The 19,216-nt window shown below is 45.7% G+C and overlaps 2 protein-coding genes across 12 annotated transcripts in view; both read left to right on the top strand.

Moving 5' to 3' along the window:
* Nucleotides 1-14,060, top strand: part of TNFRSF1B (TNF receptor superfamily member 1B) — a 41,148-nt gene extending 27,088 nt beyond the window's left edge. The window contains exons 5-10 of the mRNA XM_081201593.1: nucleotides 2,084-2,177; nucleotides 3,224-3,411; nucleotides 5,644-5,721; nucleotides 7,254-7,291; nucleotides 8,847-9,087; nucleotides 10,585-14,060. Of these exons, the coding sequence (XP_081057719.1) occupies nucleotides 2,084-2,177; nucleotides 3,224-3,411; nucleotides 5,644-5,721; nucleotides 7,254-7,291; nucleotides 8,847-9,087; nucleotides 10,585-10,874 (929 nt within the window). The 3' untranslated portion in view covers nucleotides 10,875-14,060. The remainder of the gene's footprint in view (nucleotides 1-2,083; nucleotides 2,178-3,223; nucleotides 3,412-5,643; nucleotides 5,722-7,253; nucleotides 7,292-8,846; nucleotides 9,088-10,584) is intronic.
* An 890-nt stretch (nucleotides 14,061-14,950) lies between these two features.
* Nucleotides 14,951-19,216, top strand: part of VPS13D (vacuolar protein sorting 13 homolog D) — a 119,025-nt gene continuing 114,759 nt past the window's right edge. For 8 of the 11 annotated variants that reach the window (XM_081201335.1, XM_081201333.1, XM_081201330.1 and 5 more), the window contains exon 1: nucleotides 14,955-15,172. The gene's annotated coding sequence lies outside the window, so the exon portion shown is untranslated. Of the gene's footprint in view, nucleotides 15,173-17,589; nucleotides 17,627-19,216 lie in introns of all 11 variants that reach the window. The other 3 variants (XM_081201329.1, XM_081201328.1, XM_081201327.1) reach the window with 3 other exon arrangements.

The following is a 19,216-nucleotide window of genomic DNA, read 5'->3' as shown; positions in this document are numbered from 1 at the left end:
TGTAGGAGGTTTTGTTGTTGTGCAAAGTTCACTGGCAGGAAGGGGAAGTTTACACAGGGACGGGAAAGGGCAGTGGCCGATAATGCAGGGAGAGATTTGGAGCATGGCAAAGAGCCAGTAAAACTTGTGGGCGGATCAGGCAAAGAAATGCTAAACTTCACACACAAAAAATCTTTGGGAAGCTTATAGGTTACTTTGCAACACCCAAAGTGTCCAAAAAGAGTTCTTAGGCACCGCCGCAACTGTAGTCGTGCAGGATCTCTCCTGAATTAGGCCTCTGGGTGCCAGTTGCTGGCAGCTGCAGGTGGGCAGAGTGCTGTTGTAGAATCATAGAACTGTCGAGTTGGAAGGGATCCCAAGGGGTCATCTAGTCCAACCCGCTGCATCACGGTTCGAGAATCCCCGACAGATGTCTGTCCAACCTCTGTTTAAAACCCTTCAGCGAAGAAGTGGTATCGCAGCGCTTTTAAATAAGTTGTATCCAACTAAGTCCTACTCAAAGTAAAAGGTAAAGGGACCCCTGAACATTAGGTCCAGTCGTGGCCAACTCTGGGGTTGTGGCGCTCATCTCATTTTATTGGCCAAGTGAGCCGGTGTACAGCTTCTGGGTCATGTGGCCAGGATGACTAAGCCGCTTCTGGCAAACCAGAGCAGCGCACGGAAACACCGTTTACCTTCCCGCCGGAGTGGTACCTATTTATCTACTTGCACTTTGACGTGCTTTCGAACTGCTAGGTTGGCAGGAGCAGGGACCAAGCAACGGGAGCTCACCCCGTCGCAGGGATTCGAACCGCCGACCTTCTGATCGGCAAGTTCTAGGCTCTGTGGTTTAACCCACAGCGCCACCCGTGTCCCACTGAAATCAATTAAGTTGGTCTGCTCTGAGTACAGCTGACACGTGGGACCACCTGAAATGTACAGGTGCTATTCCTCTCATTGCTTTATTTTAGGTGAGAAATTAGCCTGCTCCCCACTTTCCTGCACTTATTCCAGGCTCTAAAACATTTAAGGAGAGCCCATCACCTTCTGAAGGGGGGGGGGGTCTGTTCTCCTGTAAGACAGTCCATGTTGCTTGGAAGCTCTTCCTGCTGTTTTGTCAAAGTGTCCTTTCTTATAATTGAACTGCCATGGGTGCTGCCCTCTGGAGCAACGGAAGACTCATTTGCTCCATCATCTAAGTTGCACCCCTCAAATATCCAAACACGGGCCATCATCTTTAAACAGTCGTGGCTTCCTCCCTCCGCCCCCTACCCAAAATTCTGGGTGCCTGTAGTTTGTTAAGTGTGCTGAGAGTTATTAGGAGATTTCTCACACAGAGCTGCAACTCCCCAGATTCCCTATGAAGAGGGATTGATTGTTAAACCACTCTGGGAGGGGAATGGGGTATGTGTGTGTCTCCTAATAATTCTCAGAACCCTTAACAAACTACAGGTCCCAGAATTCTTTGGAAGGAAGCCATGACAGTAGCATAGCTGTCAACGTTTCCCTTTTTTAAAGGGAAATTCCCTTATTCTGAATAGGATTCCTCAGAAGAAAAGGGAAAAGTTGACAGCTATGGACTGTAAGGGTCAAACTGCTTCAAATGTATGGTGTGAATGTGGCCTTTATCTCATGTATCACCTTCTACAAATGCTAGAAATTCTCTCTGTTGAATATGTGGGAAACAATTGTGTACACCTGAAGATGCTGGCAGCATTAAGATAAATTCAACAGTGTAAATAAGTTTTGATGGACGTAATAATGGAATACTGAATGGTATAGTTTTTTGTAAAATATGCAGGGATTTATGATATGCAAAATGAACCGTATAAAGAGAAGGGAAGTCATTGATATCTTAAGGATGTAAAAATGAGTACTTTAAATTGTAAAACAGAAAATTTAATAAAAATTCTATATATATGAAAGAAACACACACTCTCTATCTCTGTTTAAAAAGTGAGCTGGGAACCTGGGAACTGTGGTTCCTCTGGGAGGTCAACTTCAAAACATCTGGGTCTGGGATTCTGAGCCATTTTCCGCTCTCATGTTTCCATGGACGTGACTAACCAGAACTCTTTGAAAATGCTTGTTTGTTTGTTTGTAGGCACAGAAAATAAGGATGTGGAATGTGTGCCCTGTGGTCCAGGCACATTTTCAGATGTGGAGTCCCACAGCGCCTCCTGCAGGCCTCACAGAATGTAAGTTGCCCCATCTCTCCACCAAATATGCAGATACACAGGTGGCAGCCTTGCAAAGGATGCTAGCAGTCCTGCTTTTCCTTTAAAGTTGAAGCGGGTTTTCGTGGTGATGGAGTACACAGACCCGTCTTAGACTTTAATTACTGGCAATGCAAAACCCAAGTGATCTTTAAGAATACACGCACACAAACACATTCCTCTATAACCAGGCCTTTGGCTGATTAAACATTACATGGTCTTTTTAATGTGTTTGTTTTTAGCTTTTTAAAATGTATTTTGAGTTCTCGTTTTGTGTTTTTATGTTGTGAACTGCCCAGTGATCCCTGGATGAAGGGCAATACACAGATTTTAATCATAATAATTCCAGGTTTGGGAAGACTGGGTCCTGGGCCGTTCTGCATGCAAAGCAGCTGCTATTCCAGTGACCTTAGTTCCCACTAGTTGGTGCCTTAAAGTTTAGTATTATTTTAAAAATATTAGCTGTGGTTCCAGAGGATTGGGTAAGATGATCCTTTGGGTGCCTTCCAATTCTACAATTCTTTTCCCCCACAAAATAATTTTTATTTGATTTTACAAGTGTAGAATTATAACAATACAAAATACAAATCCATGATTAAAGATTTCTCAGAATCTCTAGACTTCCCACCTTCCCATCCATGCGCCCTATTATCAAAAAATATTATCAACTGCATATTATTTCATCACCCAAATTTTATGTCTCTCCATTTTGTCCATAGTATTTTCTACATTACAAATGTTATTGGAATCCTGCTAATGTTTTCATCTGCTTACAGTGGTCTCTCAAGTAAATTATAAATTTTCCCCATTCTTTATTAAAGTTTTGGTCCTCTTGGTTCCTGAGCTTTCCGGTCAGTTTTGCCATTTCGGCATAATCCAGCAGCTTAGTTTGCCATTCTTCTCTGCAATTCTGCAATTCTATGATTGGTTTAATTGTTATAAGCATACACTTTCCTGGTTCTTGCCGGATTTTTCACTTTCTAATCCTTTTTTTTTTTTTTGGTGTTTTTTTTTTTGGTTCCTCACAGTTGTGAATCAGAAATCACTCCCGGAAACAGCACCCATGATGCAGTTTGCAGCGATCTCGGTGCGCCTGTTGGCACCGTGGCAACTCCTCTGCGCACCACACTCACTGCAAAGAGTCGTTTGGTCACCAGGAGTCCGACAGGGAAGACGGTTGTGCAACAGCCTCCAGCAGACATGTCTCAAATTGCTGGTGAGCATTGCGGGGGGCTGGGGAATTAACTTAACTTCTAGGCAGCGGGTGGCGCTGTGGGTTAAACCACAGAGCCTAGCACTTGCCGATCAGAAGGTTGGCGGTTCGAATCCCCGCTACGGGGTGAGCTCCTGTTGCTCGGTCCCTGCTCCTGCCAACCTAGCAGTTCAAAAGCACAAAGTGCAAGTAGATAAATAGGTATCGCTCCGGCGGGAAGGTAAACGGTGTTTCCGTGTGCTGCTCTGGTTCGCCAGAAGCGGCCTTGTCATGCTGGCCACATGACCCAGAAGCTATCTGTGGACAAATGCCGGCTCCCGCGGCCTATAGAGTGAGATGAGCGCCACAACCCCAGAGTCGGCCACGACTGGACCTAATGGTCAGGGGTACCTTTACCTTTACCTAGGCAGTGTACAGAGTGAGCTGGGCTCACGTTCCTCTTTTAGAGAGGGGGACACAGCGCCGCAGTGCCAGGTCTCAGGTTCAATACTTGCCATTTCCAGGCAGGGGTCGGGATGGACTCATTCGTTTGTAGTTTGTTCATAGTTTTTCCCCCCACAAAGAAAATCATGCTCAAAGCAGCTTGCGTCAAAGGAATGCATCTCAACCATTGAGGGGGCCTGGATAGCTCAGCTGGCTAGAGCATGGTGCTGATAGCGCCAAGGTTGCAGGTTCGATCCCCGCATGGGTCAGCTGCATATTCCTGCGTTGCAGGGGGGTTGGACTAGATGATCCTTAGGGCCCTTTATGACTCTACAATACTATGTTTCTGTGTAATAACAGACTACCTAGGAAGGTGGTGGGTTCTCCTTCGTTGGAGGTTTTTAAGCAGAGTTTGGAGGGTCATCTGTAAGGGATTCTAAAGCTGTGACTCCTGCATTGCTGAGGGTTGGGCTAACCTTTGGATCCTTCCTTGGGAAGAATTAGCAGGAGGAAGCAAATAAATGAAAATACAGTGGTGCCCCGCAAGACGAATGCCTCGCAAGACGGGAAACTCGCTAGACGAAAGAGTTTTCCGTTTTGGAGGTGCTTCGCAAAACGAATTTCCTATGGGCTTGCTTCGCAAGACGACAATGTCTTGCGAGTTCCTGCTGGTTTTTTCTCTCCCCCCCCTTTTTCTAAGCCGCTAAGCCGCTTATCAGCTGATCCGATCAGCAGATAAGCCTCTAAAAGCCGCTAATAGCGCTAATCCACTAATCCTTCAATGGGCTTGCTTCGCAAAACGAAAAAACCGCTAGACGAAGAGAATCACAGAACGGATTCTTTTCGTCTTGTGAGGCACCACTGTAAGGGCAAGAAGCAAGGAAAGACTACAGCACAACACATTACAATTGCTACCTGGGGCAGAAAAGTAACATTATATGGTCCATCAAGGCCCTCATCAATTTTCAAATGGCCCATGAAGAAAAGAACTTAACTTTGCCGTGTCGGACTTCTGCCTCCATCCCTAAGGGTCCTCTTGGGTGTTAAGATCTGCAGAGGGGGCTCTCTTAGTAGTGCTGCCATGGTCAGGAATGTGGGGAAAGGTAGCCCAGGATGGGGGCCTTCTCTGTGGCAGCCCCTAAAGGCAAACTCCTTCCCTACAGAGGTGCATCCAGCTTCTGCCATGTGTTACAGACGCACCTCTTCGCTCTGCTATTTCACTGTTAAGGTGTTTTGTTTTGGGGACCCATCACTTTTGGTGAAATCCAGAACCCCTGCTCTGCTTTGGTTGGGACTGTTGTACTTGGTTTTGTAACCATTTGATTGCATAACTGCTTTTATAATTGTATTGCTGTAAACCTGCCCTAGGAAGGCTGGTTAGGAAATTAACAAATAAAAGATCACAGCTAGATAACACATGGTGGGTGCTTTGAGCACTTAGAAGTGCAGTAAAAAAACGTTAAGGGTTGCTACTACTACCCCACTATTATTATTATTATTACTACATGTCATCAACAACAGATCAACAACAACAAAAAAGACATTTCACCCTGGCTAATTTTGAGGACTCAGATTTAGACCCTTCTTCCTGAAGTCCAGTCTAGGTTTGATAAGGTGGCATAAAGTTCGATTTCTCCCATCATTTACATTTTTGAAACTGACTCCCCCCTCACCCAGTAAACTTCAAAGTTTCCAGAAATGTGACATCTTAAAACCCTAGTGTTTCCCAGACGGAAATAGGAAGCGTTGGAAGTTGTGCTTTTCTGGGTTTTGCATTGGGGTTCCTAGCATTGTTGTCATTTGTCTTCCCAGGTTTGGTGGCCGGAGTGGCGTGTGCCATCTTTGCACTGATTGGAGGGACTTGTGCCTGCTTTGTCCTGAGGAAAAAAGGTGAGACGTGTGAAGAACTGCTGAGGAAATAACTAAACCACATCATGGCTGCTGCATCCCTCACTAAGAGATCCTCAGAACCCCTGGTGGTCTCTTGCACTCAGAGCTGCCCCTGGTGGGAAACATATTCAAAGTCCTCCATTGTCCTCTTTCATTATAAGCCCCCATTTTGTTTTATTTTGTATACAGCGGGTTCTCTCCTGTCTTCCATTATGCAGTTCAACTCTTTATACCCCTAGTACAGTATTCTCTCCTGCCTGTGTTTCCATTCCTCCCTGTTGCTTGCTCACTAGGCATGGCAACCCTAGACTCTTCTGTCCTATTACTGCATTGCAAGTGGCTGGACTAGACGATCGTTGGGGTACCTTCCAACTGTACAATCCTATGTCTCAGTGGTCTTACCAGAGTTTACTTACATAGCTTCAGAATACTCTGGCTGCCTGCTGCCCCAGCTTTCTCTCTTTCCCAACTTTCTGGAGGGGACTGTATTATATCTTGCAAGTGCTCTTAGCCGGAAATGAGAGAAAAGAATGAGATCGGCATCTTGGCTATGCTCCCAGCGGCAGTGAACACACCAGCTTCCAATAAATGACAACGGATGTTGCTGGACAGCTCCAGATTCTTGGAATTTGGAGCACAGAAAACCAGGCAGCCCAATGGATAAGAACAGATGTTCTCTTAGTAACTGTGCAACATAATACAGTGGTGCCCCACAAGACGAATGCCTCACAAGACGAAAAACTCGCTAGACGAAAGGGTTTTTCGGTTTTGCGTTGCTTCGCTAGACGAATTTCCCTATGGGCTTGCTTCGCAAGACGAAAACGTCTTGCGCTTTTTTCTTAAAGCCGCTTGAAGAGGTGCAGTTGCGACGGAGCGTGCTTCGCAAGACGAAAAACATCGCAAGACAAAAAGACTCGCGGAACGAATTATTTTCGTCTTGCGAGCTGAGACTGATCAAAATACTTACATGACCAATGAATAGCAACAAATTTAGTCAAAGGCTTTTAGACCCAATTGGCCTCCTTCAGCAGTTATGGGAGAATTACTATGTACAATTTGGTTACCAAGAATGGGTCCAATAGGTTAGTTTTTCTAAATGATATGAACTGGCCATTCCTATAACTCTTTCTAGGCACATGCAATGCTAATTGGCATAGGTAGTTGAAGTATTCTGATAATTGTGTCTCAAGAGCTGCACCTTTGGGGCATCTTCCAATGCATAGATCTCCGCTTCTCAGCTCCCCACCAGTGACCATAGCGGTGCTTGCTAAGTATTGTGTGTCCACATTGTGACGTCAGGTGATTGTCAGGTGGGCAGCCCCAGCCCAACTGTCAAAGTTGCCCACAGGGGTTGAGGAAAGATGGATCTAGTTCCCTGTCCTTATCCTGGTTTATAGCTAAAAGATGGGAAGAAATGAGAAGCTGAGAGAAACTGAAATTGACAATTCATCCATCCCCCTGTGGGCTTTTGCAGGAACTAGTTTTGCATGAAGGGAGGTTAATTTCTAATTTGTGATTTTTCTCTTTGGCAGGCCACCTTTATGTACTGCCTTTTGCCAAGGAAAAACAGGTGAGTGACAGCCTCTCTATAATCTTGTATTTTCATCTCCAACTATACCAAGCATTGACGCTCCTCCCTGTGTGCCACAGACAGCATCTGTGGGCAGCCCCAGTGCGCCTCTGCAAATCTCCACTGCACCAGGTCACAGAGTCCATGAGGCATCCTCCATTTTAATTACGCACAAGGCCTTACATGGTGCTTCTCATATAGAACCATTTTAATATCCCGTAATGCCTTGGAGCACTATCAAAACCTTCCTGAGGCAAATTCTTAATAATAATAAGAAGAGAAGAAGAGTTTGGACTCGATATCCCGCCTTTCACTCCCCTTAAGGAGTCTCAAAGCGGCTAACAATCTCCTTTCCCTTCCTCCTCCACAACAAACTAAAATAAAAATAAGAAGAGAGTGGAGGTTATAGGAAGCTACCTTATACAAAGTCAGACCGTTAGGGTTGTGTCAAACATTGGTTCTTTTCAGAGTACGCCCATTGAACTAATGGAGATGACTAACTTTGGTCTGTTGGACCATATGCAGTGAAATAGATTTGCAAGCAAGGGGATTTTTGCTTGCCCAACAAAACTTGCCTACTCCTTCCCTTTGCAGTCCCCAAATCTGCTCTGGTGAGTTGGGGGGAATCCCCATAACAGATTGAGGGAGGCACATAGGGAGATGGAGGGTAAACTCCATTGGGTATCCCAACGTCCTTGCACCTATGGATCTACTTCTATTAATGTCAATGGGTCCACTCTGAATAAAAGCACTTGGTCCATATAGCTCAGTATGGTCCAAGTCAGCTTTCTCCCAACCTCTTGGCCCTTCAAATCAAAATATATCCCATCATCCCCCCTCTGGGGTGTGGATCTCTCAGCAACTGACCAAGAATGCCAGCTTCTGATGCCTGGCCCTGTGAAATGCACTCTAGCTTCTGCAATGACTGTCTGGTCATCAGCCCTCAGCTAAATATTAACTGTGGCCTGCAGTTTGGGTTAGAGTATTCAGTGATAATACTCAGGCAAAGGTGAATATAGATAATTACAACTCCTCCACTCTGCACTGGGGGGTCGCCAACCTTTTTGAACCAGTGGGCACATTTCAAATGTTGTGTGTGTGTTGGAGGTGCCAGCCGCAAAATGGCTGCCAAGGTGTGGCGGGGCATAACACAAAAAGGCCATTAGGGATCATGGCATAACGTAAAATCAGAGAGACAACCACCCCCAACCCTTTTACGCAGAGACTTTATTCCGGAATAATTCAAGCTTCTTGTTTCATTGAATGTCTTTAATGTGCTGCTGGTCCTGCTTGTGGAGATAACATAATATTGATCTCTCTCACATACTGGTGCCGGCTAAACATAACAGGACTAAAAACACAAGGTGGCTACATCACGACCACTCTCAATTCACATAAATTGTTTGAAAGGTACTTGCACATTTTGCCTCATAACTTTCTGTTTAGGAGGACTTTTTAAAAAATGAAAACTCAGTCAGGGGCACCTGCTGATGGTCAATTACTTGAACACAAAGTCGGTGTGTCTCTGATACCTCTGTCCCTCATTGCTTTCTAGCCGTTTTCATGCCCCGAAAAAGCACCCACCAACTGGCATCAGGACACCAACGCTCTGCAGCAGGAGGAGCAGAATCTCCTTCAGGTCTCCGCCTCAAGCAGCGGGTCTTTAGATAGCCCACCGGCCTCTGAGAAAAGCAGCGGGGTCAGCAGCGAGGGCACTTTAAGCACCGACACAGAGAGGACTCAACAAAGATCTTCTCCATCAAATACCTGCGTGCATCACAGCGGCACAAACTCAAGTAAGGAACTCCCCTGAGCATGCTACTTGTACTCATTTATTCCATTTATCAGTTGCCCAATAATAGTGTGGTTTAAATAGGTATATTGATCAGTTACAAAAGAAAAGTGCAAATATAGCAAGAAAGAAAACAAAGAGTCAAAAATATAAAGCAGAAAGTGTCACGGCACGGAAGGACAAAAGTGCACAGGTCCAGTGCAGCTCCAAAGGGACAATAGAGTGTCCTCCTTACAAATTATAAAGATACAGTGGTACCTCAGGTTACAAACACCTTGGGTTACAGACTCCGCTAACCCAGAAGTAGTACCTCAGGTTAAGAACTTTACCTCAGGATGAGAACAGAAATTGCGCACCGGTGGCGCGGTGGCAGCGGGAGGCCCCATTAGCTAAAGTGGTACCTCAGGTTAAGAACGGTTTCAGGTTAAGAGCGTACCTCTGGAACGAATTAAGTTCATAACCAGAGGTACCACTGTATAGAAAAATAAAAATGTTCTCCCCCTGTGAGTTCTATCATTATTGAGAATAAAGGTTCTATATAGTTTTAAACAAACCAGACTTTTGCATGTATTGCTGGCACTGAGTAACCACTATGTGCCTCAATATTTGTGTAAGAAATAAAATTATGTTGTATATATTAAAAATGGTCATTCAAGCTCTGCCCTTTAGACACTTTTAGTCTGTGAGCTATCTGTTCAATAAAGGTAATTTGTTAAACCCTAGAACACCAGCAATCCAAATTATTAACAAGGTAGATCCCCCCCGCAACCATATTATAAACAGAACACAGAGGTTTTTCCAAATCCAAATTATTAGGATTTGGCAATGCAGTATAACCCTGGGCTGCTGTTATGAGAGGTGATACAAGTTCTGTTTCTACGTACAGGCTCAAAAGCACCAGGTGTAGGGGCACCGACTTACAAAAAATATTGGGGGAGCCCATGAATAATAAATGAAAGCTCATGAATAATGAATAAGCTCATGAATATGCAAATAAAGTGGCACCGCCTCCTCGTGAGCGAATAGGGGAGAGCGTGCTGCGCCTATTAATCAGCTCCGAAGGAAATTGGGTGGAGCTTTTGCTCGGGAGGGAGGGCAGGAGGCATGCAGCCCGACCCTGTGCATTTTGGGCTGGGGGAGGGGCGGCGATGGCGCTCTGCTGGAGGGGCGCCCGAGATTATTGGGGGGGCAGAGCCCCCCAAATGAATTTTTTAGGGGGCTCGGGCCCCCTCAGGCCCCATGGAGTCGGCGCCTATGACCAGGTGGAAAGATGGAGTAATTGTTTGTGCAGGTATCAGAGCGATTTCAGCAAACACCTTCTTCCAAAATTCAGCCACCTTTCAGCCACCAAATTTCAGTCCCACCATGTGTGCTTATATGTACCAACCACATGGCAGCCCCTCCAACAGAGTCAAGATGCACCAGGATGCACAAAAAAGAGCTATCGTGGAATAAAGTGCCAGCTATAAATTGGTTTTCCCTTCTTCTTTTTTAATAACAGAGCAATCCGGCAGTGGAGGAACACACGTCAATGTCAGTTGCACCGTCAGCATCTGTAACACTTCGGACCACAGCTTGCCGTTCCAGTTGCTGAATGCTTCGGGTGCCTCCAATTCCAGAGACTGCGCTTTGGCAGAAGACCTTCCCCTGTCGAAGGAGGAAAGCCCCTTGAAAAAGGAGAGCGGGACGCAGATTGCGGAAGAGGTTGAGGACAATATGGACGCGTTTGACCACAGCCTGGGGAAGGCACTTCCCCTGAGCATACAAGACGTGGGCATGAAGGCTACATGAGGGAGGCTTGTGGAGACTCGCTGAGTGTGGCACAGCAGTTTTTGTATGTTACAAACGGATCACAAGCCCGTCAAGGGTTCTAGAGAATCTCAGGTGCTTAATAAGTAATATACAAAAGGGAAAGAAAACAAACTTTGTGAGAAATATACGTACAGTATTGGAATTCCAGGATTTGTCGGTGACTAAAGATGCAGATTCTGGAATGTGTTGATCACCACGTTGCCCCAAAATTACACCTATAGTGATATGGTGCTCTGATTCCGTGCCCAGTTGCCACCACAAAATGTGTCCCCTCCCCCTATGCCTCCATCCCACCTTTTTCTTTCCATCACCCCCTAGTTTGCCCCATTCCTGCTTTTTGGCCTACGTGTATTATTTTTGCTTAGGGTGCATGAAGTCCCAGGTTCAAATCATAGAATCATAGAGTTGGAATAGACCACAAGGGCCATCGAGTCAAATCCCAGACAAGCTCTGCCCAGGGAGCGGAGAAATGCTGCCTGTGTTTTTAGCAACTGGAAGAGAGATGTTGCGCTGTGGGAAAACCATGTGCTTTGCGTGCAGAAGGTCCCACGTTCAGTCCCCAGCATCTCCAGATGGGGCTGTGAATGCTCCCCTGTCTGGAACCTTGGAGGGCCACTTTAGTCATTGTGTACACCATATTGAACCAGATGGGTTAATGGTCTGACCATAAGTGTCAGCTTCCTGTGGGAGCATATATAGAGCACATGCATTGTATGCAAAGAGCTCCAAGTCCAATCTTTGGTATCTCTGGGTAGGGCTAGGAATGTCCCATCTGAAAACCTGGAGAGCCGCTGCCAGTCAGTGTTGACAATACTGAGGTAGATGGACCAATGGTCTGACTAGGTATAAGGCAGCTTCCTGTGGTCATTAGGGGCACCTATAACTTAGTGGCAGATCACATGCATTGTTCCCTAAAGGTCCGAGGCAAACACAGGTAGCTTGGAAAGGCTCCCGCCACAAACCCTGGAGAGCTGCTGCCGGTCAGTGTCAACAATACTGAGCTGAATCTGACCTGGTAAAAGGTTATCCAATTTAAGCAGAAGACTGGATTTTCAGTCACACTTCCAGAGGCCCAGGCCTGTAAGATAGGTGCAGTTTGATTGCAAAGAATGTTTTCCTTCATAATAGGTTTCCATTGTTCAATAGGGATGATGCATTTGTTTTTCAAAACTTTTTTTCCCCATTCAGTATAGTTTTCCAGAATTTTAGTCAGCATTCTTTTCCATTTATGTAATTGTGTACAGTTGCTGTAATAAATAAAGAAAAGAATGTAATATATCACTGAGTGGGGAGAGGAAGCAGTTTTATAAAAAAAAAGAGAGAGGGAATTTTAGTCATCTGTGCATGAGAAAGCTTCAATTGCTAGTGTTTGACTCTTTCTCCCTCCCTTACAAGATGCTTGCTTGAGAGACGCCTTGGAGAAAAAAAGAATTTTGCTTTGCCTTTCAAATGGTCTCTCCTGATCCTACAGTTGTGATGGAGGAGCAGCTGCTTTGCATGCAGAAGGTCTTAGGTTCAATCTCCAGGCAGCGCTGGGAGGGACTCCTATTTGAAACCCCGAAGAGCTGGTTTTTTTCAGTGCAGGAAGTTCTGAGCTAGAAGGACCCAACACTCCTCTGCCTCTATGATTTTGAAGCATCTTGATAAATGGAGAGTTCCGTTTTCAGGGAAGTTAAGCAGAGCCTGCAACAGCTGAAAACCCCCGTGAAATGAAACTAGGCTTTGCATAGCATAACCATTTTTTTGTTGTTGGTATGACTTATAAGGAACAACCCTCAAGCTTTTGCCAGTGTCTGTTGGGCCTGTGCTCTCCATGCAGGCCAAAATACCCAAACCCAGCAGGTGGGACATGCAGATCTATCGCTTTATGTTACATCTAAATAAATCTGACTGTGTGGTAATTTTGAGTGGCTTCCACATCTTCACACACTCAGATCTTCACATGCCATTTATTGTAATGGGAGGCAGTAAAACTGGGCACTTGGCAGCACCAGTGGAAAGCAGGGGGCTTAACCTGTGCTCTGTTGCCCTAGTGCAAGCAAACCTGGAACTGATGGGGCAAACAAATGACTAATGGGAAGACTTATAAAGAGCCCACAAGCCAATCAGGATGACTACTCCTTGTCATATGTGAGGTCTACCTGGCATTATTCAGTGCCAAGCAAAAACTTTGATGGGCTGAGCCGATTTATGTTTTTATTGTTATTTTACTGTTGTCGTTCTGTGCATGTGTGCTGTTTGAATTACAAAAGCATTAATGCTTCTTTATATGACTTCATCATTGTATTATGCAATGCATTTTGTTTTAAAATTGACGTTGTTTGGAAACCTCGGGTAACAAGTCCAACTGATCATCGTCGCCGTTATCATAATCTCATAAACAAATCAGAACGAGACCCACCAAGTGTCCCTATTTTCCAGGAACAGTCCCAGATTTACAGATGCCATCCCGGTTTCTGATTTGATCCTAGAATCTCCTGCTTTTCCTTAGCGTTATAAGAATTCTGAGGCCTCAAATATAGAATAACCATTCATAAATGCACACATATCTAAATATATAAACCATGTTCAATAGAGCAATCCTGAAGCCATTTGGACTCTCCCATGGACCTCAGATATTCCTCTGCAGTAAGGGAGGCAAATGTGGAAAGCCTTCCCGTTGTCATTTTGCTTACAAAGCCTGTTTTAAGGGCTTATTTGTGTATGAATAGGGTGAGCCTGTGGATTCAGGAACTAAAGTATGAACCATCACAAAAGAATGGCCAGGCTGCCCAGGTAATGCAATCAGTGACCCTTATCCTGGCAGAGAGGATTTCTATGTAGAGGGGTGCCCAAACTTTTTTCAGAGGGCCAGATTTGATGAAGTGAACATGTCAAAAACCAAAGTTTTTGAGCTTTTTTTACAATTTTACCCCAGAGTTGTTAAGTGACCTGCAGGCCGGATTAGACCCCCAAAATGGACTTTTCGACATGCCTGGTGTAGACTGTCTCCTATGATGTATGTATGATGATTTTGGGGTGGTCTTTAGTTAAAGGGGTTGGGCAATGTCAAAAGTCTTTAAAGGTTCCTGCATACTTTTGTTCAGGGTCTCTCTTGCCTCCTTGCAAGGAGAGACGGGAACTCTGTTGCAACAGAAAAATAAACATCTGCCTTGCTTTCCACTGGTTCCTGTCTCCATCCATTCTTCTCTCATGGATCATTGACTTAGGGGACCCAAGAATCCCATGGGGAGTTGGGCAGCAAAAGCCAAACCCCAATTTTTAAAACATCACAGTGTCCCTATTTTCATCGGAGAGTAAGGAACTAGACCTTTAGAAGACATCTGAAGGCAGCCCTGTATAGTTTAGTTTTAATGTTTCGTGTTTAATTACTTTTTTACTTATGTTGGAAGCTGCCCAGAGTGGCTCCGTCCAGTACAATGGACAGAGTATAAATATTATTATTATGGAATAGGACCGCCCCTATTTTCATGGGAGACATGCTGGAGGGCTTGAAGTGAATACTCAGCCAAAGGCAGCATAGAGCCTTGTCCAAGCCACAGAAATATGCAGGTTGCAGGTGTCCCATACGGGGATCGAACCTGGAACCCTGGCGTTATCAGCGCCCCCTTCTAACAAACTGAGCTCAGCCAGCGCAACTTCTATCACGCCGTTCTACAACTACGTTAAGGTGCGCCTGCGCACAGCACTGCAGCCGGAACCGGGCGGCCTCCGTTGCCATGACAACCGAGAGCCCCCCCCCCCTCGGGCCGCGCCCGCTTTCCCCGGCCTCCCAGCAATGGCGTTCGGCAAACGCCCGGCCCGGCCGACAAATCCGATCGACGGCTCTGCGTCCCACTTCTCGGCCTGCGCCTGCGCCTTCGCTCTGCGCTCGACCTGACGCAGGCCGAAGGTAGGCGGGCCCGGCCCGGCTCGGCTGGTCCCTTGTCACACAAGCGAGCGCAGAACACCCGCCTCTCTCTCTCTCTCTCTCTCTCTCGTGCGCGCGCGCGCCGGGGACGGGACGGCAAAGGGAAGTAAGTGGCCGTCACTCGACGTAGCCGGAAGTGCTGAGGCGGGAGGCAGCGGCGGAGGAGAAGGAGACCCGGCGCAGGCCCGCCTGGGCTGCCCTGTCCTTTCCCCCTCCCTTTGGCTGGCGAGGAGGTGACTTTCTCGCTACGCCTGATGGGAAAAGGGGGCGGGGCTCGCTAGCTTCGCACTTGGTTTTGGCTTCGCACGTCCATTTATCTCCAGTGTGTTGGGCTTCTCCCCCCTCCCTTTCACAACAACCCCGTGAGGTAGGTCCGTGTGATTAGCGTCTTCCCATTCTCTCTCCTTCCTCCTCCGCCCCCACCGTATTGTCGTTCGGGAAGAATAGTATGCCCCCCCCCCATTGGCATTGCTTCGTGCCTCTTCTCTGGGTATCCATCTTTGTCAACAACCCTGTGAGGTCGGCCGGTAGAAGGAGCTTCTTCCCATTTCACCCCCCTTAGTATTCGTGTAGAGTTTGCGTCGTGGAAAACGCTTCACCTAGCCTTTCTCGGGTCTATATGGTGCTTTAATCAATGGTGCCCCTCTCATTTGTTGAAATTATGTGTTAATTCAATTTATTACTTAACTATGCAGCACATATCCAGCATATACATATATATATATATATGTATAATATATATATAACAATATTTTATTATTTATATCCCACCTGGGCAGCCTCCAACACATATAAAAACATTAAGGAAGCACGTGAGCTGGAAAGGCTCTCTAAATAGAGGCAGCTCACACAAAGTCACTTACAAGGCTGTCAGGCAAACAAGGAAACAAGGAATGGCAATCGAGGGAAAGGGAATAGAAGGGAGAAAGAAAGGAAAAACAATCTCAGGCACAAGCTCTTAAGGTTACAACCCATGTTAGTGGCAGGTCTGGCTGTCTTCTTGATAATGAGCACTCTTTCCCCCAGATCAGATCCAGGAGCAGTGCAAGTGACAACACCCAAGTCAGGAGGACAGTAGCTCCTGCAGCAGTTTCCCTCAGGCAGCTGGCTTGCTAGCATTCCTGTGAGGTCTGTCAGTGCAATGAGCATCTTCACATTTTCCCCTCAACCCATACCCCCCTTGTTGTGGGTGGGAGAATAATAGCATTTTAATTTGTTTCTAGTGGTTTCTGCATAATGATCCGTATATAGTATATTATGTCCACATTGCAGCAGCCCTGGGGAGGGGCAGGTAGGATTCTTCCCATTCTTTCTATCTCTCTCTCTCCTCCCCACCCCCACCCCTTATTTTAGCTCGGAGGAGTAGTAGTTGCTTTGTGCTTTCAAACATCAAAAGTGCTTCATGTCTATTATCGTGGTGTCACAGTTACAATGGCCTTCAGAGGTAAGGTCATAGTATTATCCCAGGTATTGCTGATTCATGATGGTATGATATATAAGGTTGTGGCTTCCTTATGGGCAGTCTAAGGAATCCTGTGATACCGCAATTCAGATGTATCATTTTGGGACAGATGAGACACGTTCACGCACAACACATAGTTAAACTATGGAACTTGCTCCCACATGATGTAACAGCAGCCACCAACCTAGATGGCTTTGAAAGTGGATTAGGCAAATTCATGGATGATTTTGGTTACTGGCCGTGTTGTGTTACTGGCCGGGCTGTGTTATCCCCTGTCCAAGACAGTATGCCTTTGAATACATGTTGTTGGGTTTTACAAGTGAGGAAAGTGCTGCTGTTCTCAAGTCCTGTTTGCGAGCATCCCATAATGTGCATCTGGTTGGCCTCTGAAGAAAAGATGTTGGACTAAATGAGCCTTTGGCCTGATCCAGCAGTTCTCTTCTTATGTCTGGTTGACTTCTGTGGAAAGCTGGACTAGATAGGCCTTTTGTCAGATCAAGCAGGGTTCATCTTACAGAGCTTTTTAATCACATCCATTATCCTCCTTCCAAGTGTACACCAAAGCTGTTTTGCAGGCCATTATAATGCTACTATTATCCCACATATTGCTCTATATAGCATTTATGTAGTGTTTTCTAGGTCAGAAGTTTTTTAGATCCTTTATCTTAGTGTTAGCCTTACAACAGTGCTATGGGTAGTAACCCCATTGGCTGATTTGACAGGAACAAAGAATGGCTCTCCACAGACCACAAAGTGAATTCATGGCAGATACAAGATTTGAACCTGGAATTAAGTTGATTTGTTGCCAAATCTCTTGGATTCTACACTAGCTGTCACCTAAAATATTTCATATTGCAAAACTATTATTAGACATGGCTCTATTATTTATTGTTGCTTTTGATGAATTAGATTCTGGCGTAAAAGGGTTGGCAGCTCTTTCAACAACAGATTAACTGTTCTAAAATTTTGTCCTTTGAGGATGCTGATGTATACTATTTCTCTTGCTTTGTTCATTGCCAGTTGGGACTGGATAGTTCTTCTCACTCTGGATTATTTTCCCTTCTGTTGCATTTGTGCATAAATGGGACACACCTTCTCCTTTCTTCTGTCCCTTCTTAGGCTGAAATGGTATCTGTACACAACTCATTAATTTCTCTATCAACTAGTTAATACAATCACTCCTTGCATTTGACAAAGTGGGCTTTGCCCCATGAAAGCTGATGCCTGAACTTATTTCTCAGTTGCAAGGTGCACCACACTTGGTGGTTTTACTGCAACATAACAAACACGGCTACCTTTCTGGAATGCATCTTGTATTTCAGATTTGGAGGTGAGATTGCTGTGACTGAGAGAAAACAGGTTAGTGGAAGAAAAGGCCTGGCTTTGGGTGAACAGTGTTCTCCCCTTTATTTCCTCTTGCATTATTATTATCTTTCTGCAACATGGTGGTGGTGATAGAGCTTCCAAAAAGATCCACTGTGATGATAATTTGTGTTAAGCATTTTGAAATCTTAAAATGCAATATATAAATGTTGACCTGGATCCAGAACGCCCCATAACTAGTTTTGTTGGCCCAAGACAGGTTTGGACTTGTGTGCAGTGCAATGCTGTTTGTAACACACTTATTTTGAAAGGGAGGCAAGTTCATAAATAGTTTGAAGAATGTGGGGAGAGTTGAAAGTTCCCCTAGAACAGGGGTCTGCAACCCGCGGCTCCGGAGCCGCATGTGGCTCTTTTACACCTTTGCCGCGGCTCCGGGGCGGATACTAGCGAGGGGAGGAGGCGCATTGTGCGCCCCGACACTCCCCACTGTGGCGGGTGCTGTACTGGCTGTGACGTCGCATGGGGGCAGTGCGTGCGTTAGTCACACACCGTCCCGACGTCACCTTCCCACCCGCTGTCAGATCGGAGGGCAGCGGCGCGCATGCTTTAAATGTCGCAATGGTTTTGCGGCTCCCAGGTTGTTTTTTCTTCGGAAACGGGTCCAAGTGGCTCTTTTTGTCTTAAAGGTTGCAGACCCCTGCCCTAGAACCTCCACGAACTTGGATATTCATAAAGTAGATCTTGTGGACCTGAGTCACTAAGTAGTAGTATTGTGACATCGATATACTATAGTGGTGTAATTAAGAAGAAGACCGATCCCAGCCTGTGTAAAGAATTACAAAATCAAGGTTACAATTGCAAAAACACAAAGCATTCCCAAATGTGCCCCCTAGTTAATAGCAGTAATTAGAAGATAATAGAATCTGTACAAAAGTCTGGGCTGCATCCCAAGCGGGCAACTGGTGCTCAGATTCTTGAGGTGATGAAATAACTGATTGATTTCCCCTGCCCCCTGGCTGCTCCCTGGCTCTCTGCAGAGTTAATCTGACTCTGCTTTGAGTCTGGATATTGATCCTAGGCCTTATCGCATGGCAGTGACATCATTAGTATATACCAGAGCCTGCAGTTTCCCCTCCTGTGGCATTAAACCCTACTTTGGGCTACTGGAATAACTTTGTGTAAGAGTACTGCACATAGCATTGACCTTTGCAGCTTTACTAACTAAGTTGAACATGTTAGCCAGATCGTAATCAATTCAGGGCATCAGGAAGGTTTTTGGAAAGTTCATATGGTTGGCAGTGACTCACTTTCTGTCCAGATGTAGGATCACAACAAGCACTCTGCTGCATGGGTCAAAACATGTGACTGGGCTTAGATGCCTGTGATAATACATGGGGCACAGTGGAAGTGCTGCATTTCCACACCAAATGAGTTCAACTTCATTCATTAATTCTCTCTCTCTCTCTCTCTCTCTCTCTCTCTCTCTCTCTCATATACCCACCAACCACCCAGAATAAAGAAGGGCTTAGAAAACAGATTGCAAGGTTTTCTCCCCAGCCCCCAACTCTTGTTTCTTCTCTTCTAAGAAATTAAACCACTAGGGATGGAGAACTTGTGGCTCTCCAG

This window comes from Podarcis bocagei, assembly GCF_964188305.1.
Source record: "Podarcis bocagei genome assembly, chromosome: 7".
NCBI classification, from domain to species: Eukaryota; Metazoa; Chordata; class Lepidosauria; order Squamata; family Lacertidae; genus Podarcis; species Podarcis bocagei.
The sequence above is the reverse complement of the archived record's forward strand: the minus strand, read 5'-3'. Positions and strand labels throughout refer to the sequence as shown.